The sequence below is a fragment of the Pygocentrus nattereri genome, chromosome 13, assembly GCF_015220715.1.
Source record: "Pygocentrus nattereri isolate fPygNat1 chromosome 13, fPygNat1.pri, whole genome shotgun sequence".
Lineage (NCBI taxonomy): Eukaryota > Metazoa > Chordata > Actinopteri > Characiformes > Serrasalmidae > Pygocentrus > Pygocentrus nattereri.
Window position 1 is genome coordinate 18,013,877 of NC_051223.1, and position 19,278 is coordinate 18,033,154.

The following is a 19,278-nucleotide window of genomic DNA, read 5'->3' on the forward strand; positions in this document are numbered from 1 at the left end:
CATATTCCTTGTACAAACTTGTATCCATTTTGTCATGCATAGGACTCTATTGTTCAGTATAACGTAAATGTAAAACCTAGCTGTTCGTACTGAGCCCCAGATGTACAGATGACTCTAAAGAGTTGGATGCCTTTGAAACTGTTTCTTCTTTTTCTGCCTCTCTTCATATCAGCTGTTGGCCACCTTCATTATCCAGTTTGAGAGGCTGAGAGGGGTGCAGTCCTCTGGGGTGCTTTTCATATTTTGGACTCTGTCGGTGCTGTGTGCCATTGTGCCTTTCCGCTCCAAGATCATCCATGCCAGCACAAAGGTTTGTACCAATTTCATGTGGCTAGTACCCGAAACGTAGCTTGTTTAAGAAGATTAAAGGGATACACTGATATGCGATTTCTGGTCTGCTGATGTATCATGTATTATGACACATCATCATCAACAATTTTTAAGTTTCTTGATATTGGTCCTTATTTGTCAAATTGCATGTGGTCAAGTCTCATTGTAACAGTAACACATGCAAATTTCACTGATAGTCTTGTTATTGTCATCTTTTGTGTATCTGCAATGGTCAAATTCACGTCTTGTAGAAGTGTGAGTAAATTTGAACATAAAAGAACTTTGTTTTAATAATAATAATAATAATAAGTTCAATTTATATAGCGTCTTTCACAAACCCAAGAACGCTTTACATCATTTAAAAGAAAAAAAAATTAAGACTACAGAGAGGAAAAAGGAAGGTTTTTAGCAGGGATTTGAAGGAAGACAAAGAAGAGCAATTATGAAGAGTGAAAGTGGTGTGTTTCTTTAACCAAAACTATCACCATTATGTCTATTATACCAATAATACGAATACAAATATAACAATAATACAAATAATTTCTGCACATGGCAGTGGCATCTAGTACAGAGGTGGATGTACATATTTTAGATTTTTATTGATACAAACAAATGCCGCAGCTATTCCTTGTCCCATTTAAAGACATATTATAATATGCTTTTGCTTTTTTCTACTGACACTGTACAAAGTATAAAAATAAAAAAACCCAGCTCATACACTGCAGTAATACAGTGTTGGTACTTATTTTTTTAAAGAAAATAATAGCATTATTCCATCACAACATTCTACTGTCTAAAAAAGTAAAATATGTTTTGTTCATTTCACATTGTCTTCTCTGAAGTCAGAATTTCTATGCTATAAAGTACAGTAAACATCGATAGGGGGACCGTGTGCTCACTGCTTGACCGCCTACAAGCACAGTCATTGGCTCATGAGCCGTTGAATACTGGTGTTTTATTGGATCCCATATGCATGAATTAGGGTGTGCTTTGTGCAAATGATGTGTAAATAAGGTACTTGTTGGCTGGTGCTTGATTTCATGCACTGATCCATCATTTTTGCTCAAATCTCTACTCCTTGAATGAAAGTTTAATCAATAAATAGGCTACTAAATTATTGGTAGTACCTATTGGCTGCATTTAGATGTCAGACTAATAATTCAGCTTTCTCAATGATTAGTAAACAGTACATCAGCTACTGAGATGTTGTGCACCTCTAGGATTAATGAATTCATAATGTATCTTTTTATATAAGACTCCAGTGACAATTTTGAGCTCTCACTTTGTGCTTGTCTTTTCGCACTTTGCTCTTTCTCTTTTATATCATGTCTTTTTTCAGTCTCTCATATCAGTTAACCTTTTGTTGTTTTCACATCTTGCCTTCATCTCCTCTCTCCATCTCCTACTCTCTCACTTATTTTTGTGGGGTTTTTTTCTTCCCCTTTTTTCATGTCTGGCTGTCATCTTCCCATCCCTCTCCCTCCCACGCTCCAAGTCAGGCGCTCAGGTCTATGTGGAGTTCAGACGAGGACAGAGCTGCTGCTGCTGCTAATGTTGCTGAGAGAGAGAAAAAGAAAGAATAGTAGTGCTGTTGTTTTTAAGTACCGCTCAAGGTCTGCTTATCTAACCAAGGGGCCTCTGGGCTTGTGGCTGCACAAACGCTGGACTTTCGTGTGTGACATGTACACCACACTGACGTCTTACTTGAGAATTAAAACAACAAGACGCCACAGATTTATGAACCAGGCGAATGTAGGAAATTTGAGTATTTGGGGTGGTGGGGAGTAAGTTAGAGGAGGACGATACATTATAGCATATTCCTGTCTTTGCAGGGAGAAATCAAGGACACACTGCGTTTCACAACATTCTACATGTATTTTGGCCTCACGCTGGCGGAACTCATCCTCTCCTGCTTCAACGAGAAGCCCCCTCTCTTCTCCAGTGTGGTCACAGATCCTGTAAGTGTGCTTATGTGGTGGGGTGAAATAAATTTGATTTACAGCTTATCACAGACACTCATATCAAGAGACACTTTGTAATCATATTTCAGAGGAAAGCAAATGCAATGTTAAGAATTTTACATAAGACAGCCAAAAATACAGTCTAAGCAGGGCCATGTAACCCACTATGCCTTCTAAATGTGATGAACTTTAGAGTTGCATAAACATCTGTTTTGCAATAACAAAAGTGTGGTTTAGCAAAGTATTATCTTCTCTTATCACCACTTGCTTGGTTGTGTTTCAAAACAAACATATTAAGCAACTTGACGGTAGATTATCAGTGTTATTTAGCTGTGATGATTTGTGCATCTGTGGGGGTCAGAGTTACTGAAAGGAAATCTCCATAGATGCAGTTACTCAGACAGAGAATGCACTCAAGAGTGATGAAGGCCATAGAACTCTAGCCGACCCACTACCTCTGAGCTGAGCCTCACTTTAATGTATTGCAGAGTAGCCAAATAAAACACAATGATGACCAGGAGCACACTTGTACAGTCTAAGGACAATAGGCAGGGGCTCAAGCCAACTCTAGGGTCTATCTGTGCATGTGACTAACAGAGGGTAGAAGATTGTTGGAGTCTAGCAAATGTGCAGAAATGTTGAGGCTTTTCAGTAATTATATACATTCTGTAATTTATTTACAGCAAACATGCTATTTCTATATGAACTGTTCATATGTTGTGTTCAGTGATTAACTCTGGTGCATTAACTTTTAATTTACTTCCAAGAATCCCTGCCCAGAATCAACTGCTGGCTTCCTCTCAAGACTGACCTTTTGGTGGTTTACAAGGTACATATCATGCTGTGTTTTGAAATACTTCAGCAGGGCAGTAAATTTGCTCCAGTGTACTATGGAAACTCTGTTAATGTGATTGTGTGAATGTTAAGGACAAAAGGTCAATGGAAATCAAGCATGTGGTATATACACCTTCTGACCCTATATACACCTTCTCCTTGTTCAGCTCCACTTACTATATATGTGCACGTTGAAACAAGGAGTTGGTCATAATGTTATGCCTGATCTGTGTATCATGCCGAGCTGTGATGGTTAAGTGAGAATGTTGATAGCTTTCTTGAGAGCTGCTGGTTCAAAGTCTAGAAAGTGGTATGTTGTAATTTAATGTTTGTTTTGGCAGTCACTGGGCAAGAACCACCTAGCCATGCCATTCCATTAGGAAAGCCTAACCTGGAATCATGAAGTGTTCTAAAACAAAACCTCCAGGTTATCCATCATACCATTACATCAGTACCAAAATAGCTGTCCACAAAACCATGCATCAGAGACACGTGTGTAAAGTGATGGAGCTAATAATACCCACTCATTTGGCTGCTTCCAATTAAGTTCTTTAAGCCAGAAGTTGGAACTGAGAAAGGACTATAAGCCATTTGTGGAGAGCTTCCAAAACATTCAATTAAAAATTAACAGTAAATGGCTGAGCAAGTCATTACCTCAACATGGCTTAAACTTTTAACCCCATATTAATTTAAAATGACACCTAGACATTTTTACCCAGTTTTTCTCCTCAACTGCACAACATGTTCTGAGGAGAATATTAACTGCCTATGTTGTTACATCAGCTAACAGACAACCACTAGGCTAGCATCGCAAACAGCAAAGGGGGAGAAGATGCCTGTTTGTTGAGATACACAAATAGAATTAGTCATATTTTACATGAGCTTGTGAAGTCAACTCAATCTATTCCAACTTCCTCATTTTAAATAATTTTTTGTGAGCCCTGAATACATTCTGCTCAAATTCAATCCTTGTTCCATATCAAATCATATTTAAAACATTTTCAGTGCTTGGGCTTCTATATTTCACTCCAGATACACAGTATTGTGGCTGAATGTATGAAATTGTTTCTAATTTCTGGTTTCTTTCTCAGCTTGGCTATAAAAGGCTACAAAAACCCTTTAGAGACGAAAGACCTGTGGTCCCTAAACAAGCAGGACTGCTCTGACACAGTGGTGCCCGAGCTCCTCAGGGAATGGGAAGTGGAAAAGTCTAAAGCAAAGAGGTATGAGACAGTACAGTGCTGTTAATGAGCAACACTTACATTAGAGTGTCAGTTTCTGTGGGAAGACTATAACAGTTACAGTAGAACAGTTAAACTAATGATCTTTACATCTACAGAGAAATGGTAAATTGATAATCTGCAAGTTCATGTCCGTTGCATGTTTGCAGATAAATTTTGCAGTCTCTTACATGCTTACGAAAATGTGATAAAAGAAAATGCTGATGTGTCAGAATGCTCTGACATAAGCTGACTCTCAAGAAACGTTGGTAATATTAAATAAATGTGCTTCTAATTCTGTTATTTATGGAACACTAATGTATTTGTGTTTGAAAACACTATAATCTGCAGTCAATAAGAGCGTATTCATCTTCAGCAGTTGATATATATGCTTTGCTCTTTGGCATTTGTGCTGCTTTTCACGTTCCACTGCTTTGTTAAGAAAAGTTCCTTCTGCCAGCTTCAGAGTGGAGCCTACTGTGTAAATACTTAGTGGTTTTTAAAAGCTCATTTGGTACACTTAACATTTTTAAGAACAAGGGTGATGTGCAGAGCTGCGGTAACTACAGAGGTATAAAGTTGATGAGCCACACCGTGAAGGTATGGGAAAGAGTTGTTGAAGCAAGGCTAAGGCGAGAGGTTCAGATCAGTGAGCAGCAGTTTGGTTTCATGCCCAGAAAGAGTACCACAGATGCAGTTTTTGTGTTGAGAGCATTGGTAGAGAAGTACAGAGAAGGTCAGAAGGAGCTACATTGTGTCTTTGTGGATCTAGAGAAGGCATATGATAGGGTGCCAAGAGAGGAACTGTGGTACTGTATGAGGAAGTCAGGTGTAGCTGAAAAGTATGTTAGGGTGGTGCAGGACATGTATGAGGATAGTGAGACAGTAGTGAGGTTTGCGGTTGGAGTGACAAATGGTTTCAAGGTGAAGGTAGGGTTACATCAGGGATCAGCTTTGAGCCCCTTCTTGTTTGCAATGGTGATGGACAGGTTGACAGATGAGGTCAGGCAGGAGGCTCCATGGACCATGATGTTTGCAGATGACATTGTAATTTGTGGTGAGAGTAGAGAGCAGGTGGAAGAGAATCTGGAGAGGTGGAGGTTTGCACTGGAGAGGAGAGGAATGAAGGTCAGTAGAGACAAGACGGAATACATGTGTGTGAATGAGAGGGAGGCAGGTGGAAAGGTGAAGATGCAAGGAGTAGAGGTCGTAAAGGTGGATGACTTCGAATATCTTGGGTCAACCATCCAGAGAAATGGACAGTGTAGAAAAGAGGTGAAGAAGAGGGTGCAGGCAGGATGGAGTGGGTGGAGACGGGTGTCAGGGCTGATGTGTGACAGAAGGATAGCAGCAAGAGTGAAAGGGAAGGTTTACAAGACAGTATTGTGTCCTGCTATGATGTATGGTTTGGAGACTGTGGCTCTGTCTAAAAGACAGGAGGCTGAGCTGGAGGTGGCGGAGATGAAGATGCTGAGATTTTCGTTGGGAGTGACAAGGATAGACAAGATCAGAAATGAGCAGATCAGAGGGACAGTGAAGGTGGAGCAGTTTGGAGATAAAGCCAGAGAGGCCAGGTTGAGATGGTTTGGACATGTGTTGAGGAGGAATAGTGGATATATTGGTCAAAGAATGTTGGAGATGGAGCTGCCGGGTAGAAGGCGAAGAGGTAGACCTCAGAGAAGGTTTATGGATGTAGTGAAGGTGGACATGGAGATGGTTGGTGTAAAAGTAGAGGAGGCAGTGGATAGAGCAAGATGGAGGCAGATGATCCGCTGTGGCGACCCCTAAAGGGAGCAGCACAAGAAGATTTGGTACACTTAACACTTGGGAGTGTCCTGTCAACTTGACCCTAAAAAAACTTTTTTTTTTTCTATTTGCAAGCCACCCTTTTCTGTTCCATGTTAACTATTGCCCTTAGCAGACATTGCTGATATTAACTAGCTTGTGTAATGTTAGGCCACCAGCAGCCCTATCTCAAAAGACCATAAGCCTTATCTTGCTTATCTTGGTCAGAAAGCGGGTGACACGTTTTGAGTGTTCCTGTCAGATGAAACAAACACTCAACAGACTCTCAGTAACATGTCAGAAACATATGAGGGTGAGGATTAGGTTTGGGCTTAAGTTTAGGGTTAGGATTAGGGCCAGGGTGACGGTTAGGATTTGGTTAAGGTTGGGTAAGGTTAGGTTTTCCATAATGCAAGTAACAAATTAACATTACATCTACTTTATGTAATTAATGTATAAACAGTGCATCTACAAGATTTTATTTATTTTATTAATTTATTTACTTCAGTACTTCAGATGCTGCACTACCTGCTACTTCATTGATGTGCTGTTGATGTGTTACTAAAAATCTGTTGAGTGTTGATTAATCATCTATAAAGGACCACTCCAAGTAAAGTGCTACCATGGATGGCAGAAGCTTCGGTCAAAAATACTGCTCAACCGGCAAGTGTTTTAACAGAAACAGTAAATTAAATGAAATTTAATTTTAGAATTCGGTGGCGTAAAAGCCACAAGCAAAAAAATACAGTAAAGTGGAAACAAGTGATATGGTCTGATTAGTCACCCGTCACCATATTCTCTACAAGTGCGTGAGTGCATGTGTGATTTACACCGAGAATGGTGCATGCCTGAATGCTTGGCCACTATAGTGAGGGGGTCCAATGGCTGTTTATGCTGTGGAGGGACATTTTGCTGGCATGGTTTGCATCCACCTGTGTAGATAAAGGGAAGGGAAACTGATCCTGATGAGGGAGGTTTCTTCCAGAATGACAGTGACTCCATCCACAGTGCACAGTCATCATTGAATGGGTTAAAGGGTATGATGTAAGTCATATGCTATGGCCTTCACAGTCACCAGATCTCAACCCATTTCGGCAACTGTTTGAACAAATGGTTACGATTTTGGATTGACAGCACTCTCCATCACCACCATCATCACACCAATAGAGGGGATATCTTTTGGATGAATGGTGTTCCTTCCATTCACTGCACTTCCAGAGACATGTAGAATCTATGCCAGTGTGCCCTGAAGCTGTTCTGGCAGATTGTGGTGGTGTATGTTCTCCCTAAAGGCACTTCATTTCTTTTCATTTGTCACCCATCTGTATATTTATGTTCCTTTTATGGAATGAAAAATATCACCTCCAAATGTATGACGTCATTGACAAGCTCAAGAAAGCAGACTAAATTATAGTCCGGATTATTCAAAATCCATCAAAATATTATCAAATATCTAGTTTGGTAAATACATTCAAAAACAACCTGAGGTAAGAAAAATGATGACTATGTTTTATTTCCAAAGCCGTTTTTGTACTACTTGAAAAAGCTCCCCTTGGTGACATGAGTTTTCTAGAGAAAATTGACAATATGCAAAAAAAAAAAAATTTGACACCATTTAACTTGTTAAACATTTTCTCCAAAAGTGTTTCATGATCACCACAACAAGAATCTTTCTCCTCCCCTCACAGCACTGAGCAGGATGTGAACGGACAGGTGGTGTACTCTAGAGCTGGAAAAGAGGCCAACCATGTGGAGGTCAGTCCTGAGGAGGTGGAGGTGCTGTTGTCTGACCGGAAGAAGTCCCATCAGCCCTCGTTTCTACGGGCTCTGCTCAGGGCATTTGGCCCTTACTTTCTCATAGGCTCCGCCTTCAAACTGCTGCAGGACCTCATCACCTTCATCAACCCACAGCTTCTCAGGTGAAGGCCAGTGGCCACTTACATAAATGAACATCTTACAGTACCAAAAGACTATATTTAATCGTAGGATTTGATGGATTAGAAAATATTTGCTTTGAAAATGTATAAATTGAAGCAGGGATGTTGGCTAGGCCTGTCACGAACCAGGGCTCAGCCTAGTTTATTGTAGAATTGTAAATTATAAAATATGTAATGCAACATGTCTAATAAACAAAATCATTAAAAGAACAAGAGTAGAATGAAAACACTGTAACAAAAAATGAAAAAATATGCCTTAAGAACAGATATTTCCTCAATCATGCCGTTCTTAAAGTCCTGCATTTTTACTCTGTCTCAACATCAACTTTCTCATTTACATGCCAAAAACACAAAAACATTCATCTGTAGTTTTTATGTATTTTAATAGCTAAATAGAATTTTAGCCTCAAATAGTCACTAAGTCTAAAACCAAACCAAACGCAACCCAAGCTCAAATTTTGTAAACTTTAAAAACTAATTTGAAGTTTTACCCTGAAAAAGAAAGTGACCTGGCTGCCTTCAGTACAGTTGACCTTCAAGTAAAGAATTAACAGAACGTAACGCACATTGCTCTGTTAAATCACAATTTGATGTTTAATGAACTTGACATTTAAACAGGGGCAGTTGTTGACTGGAGGTTAGGGATCCATCCGTTTCCCCGTTGTGGGACTAATAAGGGTCACTTAATCTTAAACGGTCAATTTTATCAAAGTTTTATGATTTTAAATGTTTGTTGTTTCATGGTGTAGTAAATTTGCCTTTTTTTGTATGTATGTTCTCCCTTTCTCTCACAAAGTTTCTCTACAATTATTTATTTGAAACCTCTCAGAATGTTTGTTTTATCTCAACCACTGAATTATTCAGCAAATATGAAAAATCGAGGGATTTGCTCTCTATAGTATACACATACTAAGACTGTGGTATGCTAATGTAAAGAAAGCAAATACACATATGTTCATATCAGGGCTGAATAGCTCTCCAACTGCTAGAGTTAGACAGATGTTACATAGGGCAGCTAAGAGTCATTAGAAATTTACGATGGGGAAGAGACTGGCATGTAATGCCATACAGTCATTTTGAATAGTTGCTGGAATGATGACATGAAGTGATAAATGGTGTTTAATCAGCTTTATCTCTGGGTTTGGTTTGTTTATGAGCCATTGTCAGTGCCTCTGCCGTTGCTGGGTTTCCTGCAATGCTGCTATCTGCTGCTTGAAAAGACATTAGCCGTGCACCAGAGAAGCTTAATCAAGTGGCACTGAAAAGACGCTGGCTAGGGAACAGATGTCATTGCAGTTTTTGCTTGTATAAAATCCTTTGTATGTGTGGGTTCATACAAATGGTCTGCTGTTGTTAGGAACATAATAGCTTTCATGGTGGCAACCCTTTTAACCTTGGCTTAGAAAAAGGCTTTAGAGCATATAAAACAAATAAACACTCATGTTTTAACTAACTCCTTTGTCTCATTTGCTTGGAGACTCTGAAGTAAATAGGAAGCTGCATATGCTGATTAAATGGTCAGCAAATGAACAATGCCAGCTTGTAATGCTGGTTTGCTTAAAGGCCTCTGGTGGCATTTTGCATGTTGTTTGTTGCTGTCATTAATCTGCATTGGGTTTTCAGATATTTGCAAAGCAAAAGCCTTATGCAAATTTGTTACCTCTGTAGCTTTTTCATTAAGATGGACGTGAAGCTGATCAAAGATATAGTTGGTGCAGGAAATGTAAAATTAACCCAGGTTTTAAATCTAACTCCCTGACATCTATTTAAACTAGGCACAAGCAGGCTAAATGTTGTATCAAAGAAGTGGGTGTTTGTAATAACTGGCAAAATCCAGTCAAATGCAGATAATATTAATAATAATAATAATAAGAAGAAGAAAAATCATTATTCTCATCGTCAATAATACATTTATTTATATGGTACCTTTAAAACATAGTGCTTTACACAGAAAGAGCAAAGTAAAAACAAATGAGAATAGAAAATAATAAGTTATAAAAACAGATAAAAAAAAGAAATTAAAATGCTGAAAGGACAACGACAAGAAACAAGAACTTTGTCACCTGTCACTGATATTGCAATCATTTCCTGAACAGTTTCATTATTTTGTCATATACATTAATGACATTATCAGAATATAGCAATGTTTAATGCAGAAATCTTCACCTTATAAGTGGTTGTTTCTTATCAGATTACCACTGCAGTGATAATGCTGATTTCTGCACTTCTAGAAGTGGGATTTCCTGTGCTGCGTTAGCATCAAACTAACAGTGACACTCATTTGTCACGCAGGGTTTGATATTACTTAAAAGGGACAATTTTTTCAAAAGTTCTTATTAATTAAATTGTTGAGATTTTCAGAGTAGTTTGATAATTATTTGTAGAGAAACTCACTGAAACTTAAAGTGGTGGTGATAGAAACCAGGGATCATGATATCTACACTACAAAGACAGCTGTTTTGGTTCCTATCCGAAATGTTGAAAAATTGGTACAATTCTCAATTAAGGGAGATCTAATCATTTGAAATATGTAAGACAGCCAAGTACCATATTATTGTGTTTGTATCTTTTTACTTCACCTTTACAGTGAGTGCTATCTTTTAGCCTAGATTTTAAGAAAATAAGGTGTCAGCCCTTCAGTTTAAACAAAACCAGTTTCCTACTTCATCTAACAGTATTCTCTTTGATTGTAACAACAGAACAGTCCATTCATGGCTCAATGTTTTCAAATGAGTTGGCACACCAATGCAGAATTTAGTTGTGAGGCGGGCCACTTTAGTGAAGCTACTTTATAAATAAGCAGTCCTGTCATTGTCAGTGACAATATTTATAAATATACTTCAAAATTTGAAATGGCTGGCTCATCACTTTTTTTTTTTACTTTTTACGTACACACATAGCAATTCTGTGTATTTTATATTGTACATAATATGCTTTTCCCCATTCTGTCTCTGTTTATCAGGATGCTCATTGAGTTCACCAAAGAGGAGAGGGTCCCATCGTGGTGGGGCTTCTCTCTGGCCTTCCTTATGTTCTGCTGTGCCCTGCTGCAGACGCTTATACTGCACCAGCACTTTCAGTACTGCTTCGTCACGGGAATGAGATTGCGCAGCGCTATCATAGGAGCCATCTACAGGAAGGTACAGACACTCACAGATAAAGGAAGCAGATACCCGAATGAGATAGTGTTTACAGATATTACTGAGAGACTCCACAGCACCACATAAAGTCCTGCAGTAAGCATTGTGTGCCCTGTTTGATAATGACACTATTTATACACTAGCAAATGTTACGCCTGGCAGTTGCCTAAGGCTAGAATTTCATACATGTACCCCAAGGCTTATTTTATGTAGACATTGTGCCTTACAGGATGTATTTTTAATGTAACCTTGTTCTTCAAGCACATCTGTGATCTTACAGTACTAACTTATTACGGGTGTCATGGTATTAGGTAATCACTGTGGATACAGGCAGGTATGAAATGACATATTTTGTAGATTTTTTTAAGTGAACATAAAACACACATTCTCTACAAAGAATGCACCTTTTCACATTTGAATGAAAATTACTATTTATTTGCTGAATTTAACAAAAAATAAAACGTAAAACCTTCTTGGCAAAGAAATGCCATTTTTAAATTTGTTCCCTGAAGAGGATGTGTTAACTTCATTTTCACTTACAAAATGAGCTAATAGACCTTGCTGTTTAAACTTTTGTGTACCTCATATGTTATGTCTTTGTAAATATGAAACATGGTAGCATGGCAAAGACATACTGCCGTCTTTGGAAGTTCTTGAATCTTAAATACGACAGCATGAAAAGGCATGTCGACTGCCTTCTGGTCTAGGTTGTGATTTTGTGTGAAAGGTCAGTGTCTTTGTGTTGACATGGTGAGCTATGCAAGCTCTTTGTTAAGACTGGAGTCATGCATTGCAGAAAAACAATCAGCATTTAATCATAAAAAAGTTTGTTGTGTAATGTGGTGTGTATAGAGGTGAATCTGTGCTCTTTGTGTCATGACTTTGCTAAATCATGTTAAGAAGATGGTGCCGTCTTGGGGTATGAGTAGATGTCAATATGCATTTTCTTTTACTCTGCTCAAGTGCACTTTTTCCCAGTAGTGTGTAATAGTTTGGATTAGGCCCAGGCCGCCGGGTCTGATTCATATGTTGTGTTTACAAAGGGATGGAAAGAGATTATAGTGGAAGTGCTGCTGCTTTAGATAGAAACCTGATTGAAAAGAAGTAAAACTAGTTGTACAGAAATGCACTCAAAGAAGAGTAGTAAATTCAAGAATACTCAAATAAATAAATAAATTCAATAAATATGCCTGTAGTGATAGTAATTGTTAGTACTAAAGATGGAGGTTTAGTGTATATAGCTTAATTCTAACTGTTGGGTGAAGCTGAAAGATGAATCAGTTTTTCAGCATTGAAATCACAGTTTGAAAGAGAGCAATTTTCAAATCGGTGCTGCAGATTTTATTAAAAACATACATTATCAATGATGTAGTCTTAGTAAGTTTTAAATAGGGAAAAGTAACTTGACAACCACCACAACTAACTGGTAGTCTGGCACTGCTCAAGGCAGAAAAGGTGGACATGCTGGTCTTCTTGGCCAAGAAAACAGGTCTGGATCTTGATCAAAAAACAATACTTCCAATTTAGGTTGCTGATTTTCAGTCTCAAGCAGTAGGAAGCTGCATCCACTGTGATAAGAGTAGACCAAGTCTTTTTTACTAATTTTAAGTGCCACACTGATTTTTGTAAACTGGTCCAATGTCTTTACAGCTATAATGGCTGCTGGATGATTTTTTGGACATTTTTTTAAAGCAATAAGCAATTGTAATTGCTCTTTACCTGATGCTTAATATATATTTGGCTAAAAAAAAGCACTGATATGAAAGTCATAGGCTTTTCACACAATTTGAAATATATTTAGACAGTTGACATTTTTGGTAAGATTTAACACCTGCATCCCATTACAGTGATTGTTCGTAACTAGCTAACATTGTTTTCATCATGAAATAGCAACAAAGATTGGCCAAAATAAAAATAAATGGGCTGATTACTGATTGGTCTTTGGAGCCAGTGTTCAGTCAGTTCAGATCCTGGATTATCTGGTACAAATTTCTCCTGTGGAAATGCAGTCTGAAAAAAATTGCAGAATAAAAAGGAGAATGTTCTGTTACACTGACGTAAGATTAGAACTGCTTCTCAAACAAATGTATGTGATTCATTGCTTTCTTTGTTGTCATGTTAATAATGGCGCCAAATGCTTTTTATGTCCTCTTGCTGTGTCAGAGGTCAGTGAGTCACAATTGCATCACTGCCTTTTGTACACAATAGCACCTAATCTATTGCCAAATATGAACCGGAAAAATACAGCAAATCTAAACCAGCCCCAGTATTGCATGATATGGTTTGTATGAGTAACTAAACAAATTAATCCACAAGTAGGTACAAAGTCTTATTGAGATGCTGTCTGTTTGTTTTCACGCAGTCGCTGGTTATTACAAATGAAGCAAAGCGCTCCTCCACAGTGGGGGAGGTGGTCAACTTGATGTCTGTGGATGCACAGCGCTTCATGGACCTCACCACATTCCTGAACATGCTGTGGTCTTCTCCGCTGCAGATCATACTGGCCCTCTTCTTTCTCTGGCAGGTCAGTACCTCAGCCCTCCAACTGTGATAATGAAATATGGTAGGGGTACAGATTAGCAGAAACACCACAAAAAGTACTCATAATCGCTGGCTGTTTTATCGGCAACACCTATCATATAGGTACCTTTTGTAGGATTCATTTGCTGCACAGTTTATCAGCCCTCCTCTACCACATCCAACAATGGAAAATGACCAGCATGGGACCACCACTGACCAGATATTATTTGAGTGGTGGACAATTTTCAGCAGAGCAGAAATTTTTAAATACGCTTGCTGGGAGTTTTAAACATTAAACACACCTGGTACAATTTGTAGGTATTATTAATCAAATGTGCACAATTTTTTTTACTTACCCTTCTTGTAGTCAGTCAACCAAGGCATGTTTGATTCAAAATATTGTTTTTTAGTTTAGTACTAGAGCTACAAGGCCACCATTGCTAACACTAGAAGTCAATAGTCACCCAAATCTTTTCTGTAAATACACCCCCAAAACGTCTCTCAACCCACTCAAACTATGTCCAAGTCTTCATTATTGTCATGCAGAATTCTCAGTGTGGTTTAGGACACAGTTTGACCTACTGTGCGCTATAAAATGAACAAAGCTTCATCATGTAGCTGAATGCAACAGACATCCACTTTAGGCAATAGGTGAGGAACAACCCTTGATGGACACAACCATTTTTCACATTTTTAAAAATAAAGTATTTCTAAAAGCTCAGTTGTTTATCTTTTTCGAATATAATCAGCCCAAGAGTGTTAAAATAATTGGAATGTAAATTTTAAGTGTATGTTAGGCTCTTGCTTTTTACTTTGAAAATGTATAAAAACATGGCTGTGGCGGTATGTGTGGACCTCTACACCATGTTGCTCTTTCAAAATTTACTTGCTCGTGTTCTCTGCCCCACATATATTAGTCTATACGGTCCATAAATGGAAATTAAGTTGCAAAATACATTTTGAATCAGTTGTTTTTGTGATATAACATGTCTGCCTTTTGATCCTGCGAGAGTTTAACCCTGCCTGTTTCAGCTCAGACAGCTTTTTAACATAAACAGCCCATTTAGTTGTAAGGGATAAAGAGAGATTCGGAAATGGTCATGTAAAAATGAATTATGACTGTTATTGATACATGAAACTACACACATCATAAGTGAACATGTATAGAATATGGGAATTTGGGCTGCCTCTGTGTGAGGCTTCTGTGTACTTAAGGTTGTTTTTCATTAGCAAGCCATTTTGTCCAGAATATAAAAAACCAAGGTTTAATCAGTGTACATTCCAGAGATGTCACTCATGTGTGCTCTAGCATCTGGTACAGGAACAGAAAGATACTCATCTAAAGTCCACTGATTGCTGTTTTGCTTCCACAAAAGGCCAGATTAACTCTAGAATTTCTGCAGAGAAATGAGAGGCACCAACATTACTGTCTGTCTGTCACTGCAGCCTTTTATCCATCTGTTTTTCCCCTTTTTATTTTACCTTGTAGACTTTGGGGCCTTCTGTCCTGGCAGGTGTGGCTGTTATGATCCTGCTAATCCCCTTAAATGCTGTCATCGCCATGAAAACCAGAACTTACCAGGTCTTTCTCTCTGTCTGTTTATGTAATAACAAAGATAATAGTGATTTGCTGAAACCAAACAATGCTGTCTCATTATGTACTTTGTTTATGTGGTCTTTGATGCTGTCACAACTCATTCTGTGGCATAACTCTGCTTTCAGTGTCTTTTAATTACAGAAGAAGCAAGTATCTATAATACCTGACTAAAATGGGTTATTTAAAGTAAAAATTGGTTATTAGAAATAGAATATTTTAGCAGTTCAGGAGCAGTTTTAAAACATACAATTAAAATACAAAGTATTTGCTTCAGGTCTTTATCTCAGTTTCTTGATTTGCTCTGTTGTCTGCAGGTGGAGCAGATGCAGTATAAAGATGCTCGCATCAAGCTGATGAATGAAATTCTGAATGGAATGAAGGTTCTGAAGCTCTACGCCTGGGAGGTCTCGTTTAAGGAGAAAGTTCTCCAAATTCGCCAAAAAGAGCTCAATGTGCTGCGCAAAACTGCCTACCTCAGTGCTCTCTCCACCATGGCCTGGACCAGTGCCCCCTTTCTGGTAAGTTGCTTTCTGTCTTAAATTTTTAACTGAATGTCCAATATTGGTCCTGGTTAATCAAATATTCAGATATCCAGACTCATCTTAGTATTAGTTTACTTCATTGAGTTTAGAAATAAAGCATGTATAGTTTGGATAAAAAGAGAATGAAATGTATTTTTGAATAACTGTTTTACTAAGTGTGCAATGCAGAATAACAGAATATCAGCAGACATTACATTTAATGTTAAGCAGAATGATGTGAGAGGTTCTATATATGGCCTAAAGTATGTGGACGCCAGAGCATCACATTAACATGTGCTTGTTGAACATGTCATCCAAAGCTGAGTGTATTAATGTGGAGCCTCCATTTGCTACTATAACAGCCTTCACTCTATTACAAAGTCTTCATGATATATTTTGGGACCTGGATTAAGGTTAGGGCTCTTATGAAAGTGAGTCTAGTTCTTCCGCACAGAACTCAGCAAAACATTTTTTTATGATCTTTATAATTTTATGTACCTGCTAGCAATGTGGTGTGGCTGAAACAGCCGAGCAGCTAATTAGAAAGGGTGTCCACATACTTTTTAGTATACATATGTAAATACATAAAACAAACAGATTACTGATTTGTTAATCTTATAACTTTGACTTTATCATGCTGCACGTCAACTGGGAATAGTTTATGTATTAGTCTCACTGAGATATTTGAATACGATTAATTTAACAATGTAGATATTCAAATAGCAAAAATAGTTATTTATGAATTAAAATGCCCCTCCCTAGTTGCACAGATGGACATGACAGATATATAATAGGCACCATGTAGTGTCACATTTGGTGTTTGCATTGGTTACAGTGAACTTGGTTGGCAGCTTTGCCCAGCATGGTTTGTCACCACTGCCATGTGCTAATGGATCTGTATCAGTGTCGGGGGTGTAGGAGTGATCTAATGGATACTCCTCCTGAAATGTTCCCTCAGGTTGCCTTGACAACATTTGCTGTATATGTGACTGTCGACAAAGAGAATGTTTTAGATGCGGAGAAGGCCTTCGTCTCCCTGTCTCTGTTCAACATCTTAAGATTTCCCCTCAACATGCTTCCTCAGGTCATAAGCAGCCTTGCACAAGTGAGTGTACTCTTCCCCTTACTGTTTATGGATATCCTGAATTCAGGTTTTTATGCAACACATTGTTATTCTTACACAAATGAGTGGAACCATGAGTTAAACATCCACGTCTTAAACATCCTGCATGTTATGGTTCAGTCTGAAAGGGAATATTTTCTGCTATCTCCAGCTGAAGAATGTCCAGAGTGTTTATAGTGCCATCAATAGACACTCCTTCCCTAAATGTCACACTGTTTTCTTTTCCTTCCCACTTCTCGTGCCTGGCGCAGGCTAGCGTGTCTCTCAGGCGTGTCCAAGAGTTCCTGAGTCATGATGAGCTGAACCCAGACAATGTGGACAGAAAGCCTGCTCCCTCTGGTAAGGCAGGAAGGCCTTTGTTGAAGCAGCCTGTACTCCTCAAAACTCCTCAAACGGGCCTCAATTAGAACATCTGTGAGAGCTGATCTGATGAGTCATTGCTCTTTTTTATGCACCATAAAGTGCTGTAACATAGCAGTTTGTCAGCTGCCACATTTTCTTTTTGAGTCATGAACAGTCACTAATATGATTCTCATATTTCCAGATTACGCTGTGACAGTTGTGAATGGGAAGTTCTCATGGCTGAAAAAAGATTCGCCCACTCTTCAGAAGTAAGCAAATTCAACAGTGCAAGCTAAACTTCATACAAAAACTTGTCAGATATTGTCTGGATGATTTTTTTACAGAAATATATGATTTTGGGGCAGGTTTACTAACATTTTGGCCTGTCAAGACTAACTAAATAGGCAAAACGGGCTTTTAGAAGTCATAATAATACCATTATAGCACCTGTAAAAAGCTTATCTTAGTTTTGATGCTAACATGGCTAACATATTTATGCTTAGAGACAAAAAAAAGCTTTTTAAACACATTAATTTATTTTCACTTTAAAAAACATTAACACCTGCCATGTCCCATTATTTTTAATAAATTAAAAACCTGAAAACAAAGTTGTTTTGTAAAACTGTTCATGCTGCTGTTTCCTAATGCTATCATTTTCACCATCACAGACACTACCGCTGTCAAATTGTTGTTAGGTTTTGCCTAAAAAATGACTCAACATTTTTTTCCTTTCCAAATGACTGTTAAAAGCACATACTGAAATTCTTTTGGCTGTGCTGTCCCTGCGTTACTCAAGATCATCATTACGTTGTATGTGCTGTGGTTTCTGTGCGCACCGTTGCAGAAATGTCAGCCTTTCATGCACTGCACATAGCTACACTTACCACAAGTTCAAAATAATATGGTTCCTAAATAACTAGGATGCACACAGTGGAATTAAACAGTGATTTTACAACATTTAAATGTTTTTAAATGCACTCTAGTTAAGTTCATTTCATCCCTCCAGCAGAAGATGAGCATGTGTTTTGAAACAGAAAGACTAAATAATTAAATACTTTCCTGAATTTCTGACTTATGTCAAAGTAATGGCTTATGTTCTGTAAACAAATTTCTTATTAATTAGAAATAATAATATTTTCTCGATAAGTAACTCTTTTTTTCAACATCATCGGTATTTTGACTTACCATATCAAAATCCTGAGAAAATCTTGATGTAATGAGTCACAATTTGAACCAGAAACACCTTTTCATCCATAAATAGGCTTTCATACAAAAGGCACTTGAGCCAAACAGTGGGTTTATGTTGCACAGCTCATATTCCTCTCAGTTACAAAGCCTCTGTTCATTTGCATGGCCATTCTTAGAAGATGGATGCTAATTTTGCCACCCCTATTGGAACAAAGTGTCAGCAGACTTTCTGTAATTAATTCTTTTAGTAAATCTGCATTTTCTGTGTTGTGTTCTGTATACACAATGTTTCGACCAGTACAAATATACCTATGTAGTCATACTTACATATATGTAGTATATTAGTTGTAGACATCTTACAGATTAAAAGTTGAAGTAAAAGTTAGAGAATAAAAGTTGAAGTATTTATAGTGCAATACAAAAACAGTCAGTATGTTTCAGCAGAAAATCATCTGACATGTCTGAAATGTCCTTGCTTTGGATGGTCCTGTCAGTTTAATTAAAACATTTTCACTTTTGTGAAAGTTTGGACACCCCTGGTCAAATGAAATGTTTTGTTGGTTTTCTAATTGAAAATACGTAAACACATCCTCTACAGGGAATCTTGAATATGGCATTTTTCTGAATTTTAGGACAAAATTTCTATTTATTTGTTGAGTTTAGCATACATAAAACACAAAAAAGGCCCTAACTTTTGCATAGGCCACACTATGTTTTATTCAGCAAATAAGCAGTTATCTTGCATCAAAATGTGCAGAATTGTGTTTTCTGTAGAGGATG

The 19,278-nt window shown here is 38.0% G+C and overlaps 1 protein-coding gene across 5 annotated transcripts in view; it reads left to right on the forward strand.

Annotated features, from left to right (window-relative positions):
* The window catches only part of abcc3 (ATP-binding cassette, sub-family C (CFTR/MRP), member 3), a 63,060-nt gene that overhangs the window by 20,281 nt on the left and 23,501 nt on the right, over positions 1 to 19,278 (forward strand). For all 5 annotated transcript variants that reach the window (XM_037543963.1, XM_037543965.1, XM_037543964.1 and 2 more), the window contains exons 4-15: positions 173 to 310; positions 2,163 to 2,288; positions 3,059 to 3,120; positions 4,217 to 4,348; positions 7,819 to 8,049; positions 11,030 to 11,207; positions 13,570 to 13,731; positions 15,217 to 15,309; positions 15,639 to 15,842; positions 16,804 to 16,950; positions 17,220 to 17,307; positions 17,513 to 17,579. In XM_037543963.1, the coding sequence (XP_037399860.1) occupies positions 173 to 310; positions 2,163 to 2,288; positions 3,059 to 3,120; positions 4,217 to 4,348; positions 7,819 to 8,049; positions 11,030 to 11,207; positions 13,570 to 13,731; positions 15,217 to 15,309; positions 15,639 to 15,842; positions 16,804 to 16,950; positions 17,220 to 17,307; positions 17,513 to 17,579 (1,628 nt within the window). The remainder of the gene's footprint in view (positions 1 to 172; positions 311 to 2,162; positions 2,289 to 3,058; positions 3,121 to 4,216; positions 4,349 to 7,818; positions 8,050 to 11,029; positions 11,208 to 13,569; positions 13,732 to 15,216; positions 15,310 to 15,638; positions 15,843 to 16,803; positions 16,951 to 17,219; positions 17,308 to 17,512; positions 17,580 to 19,278) is intronic.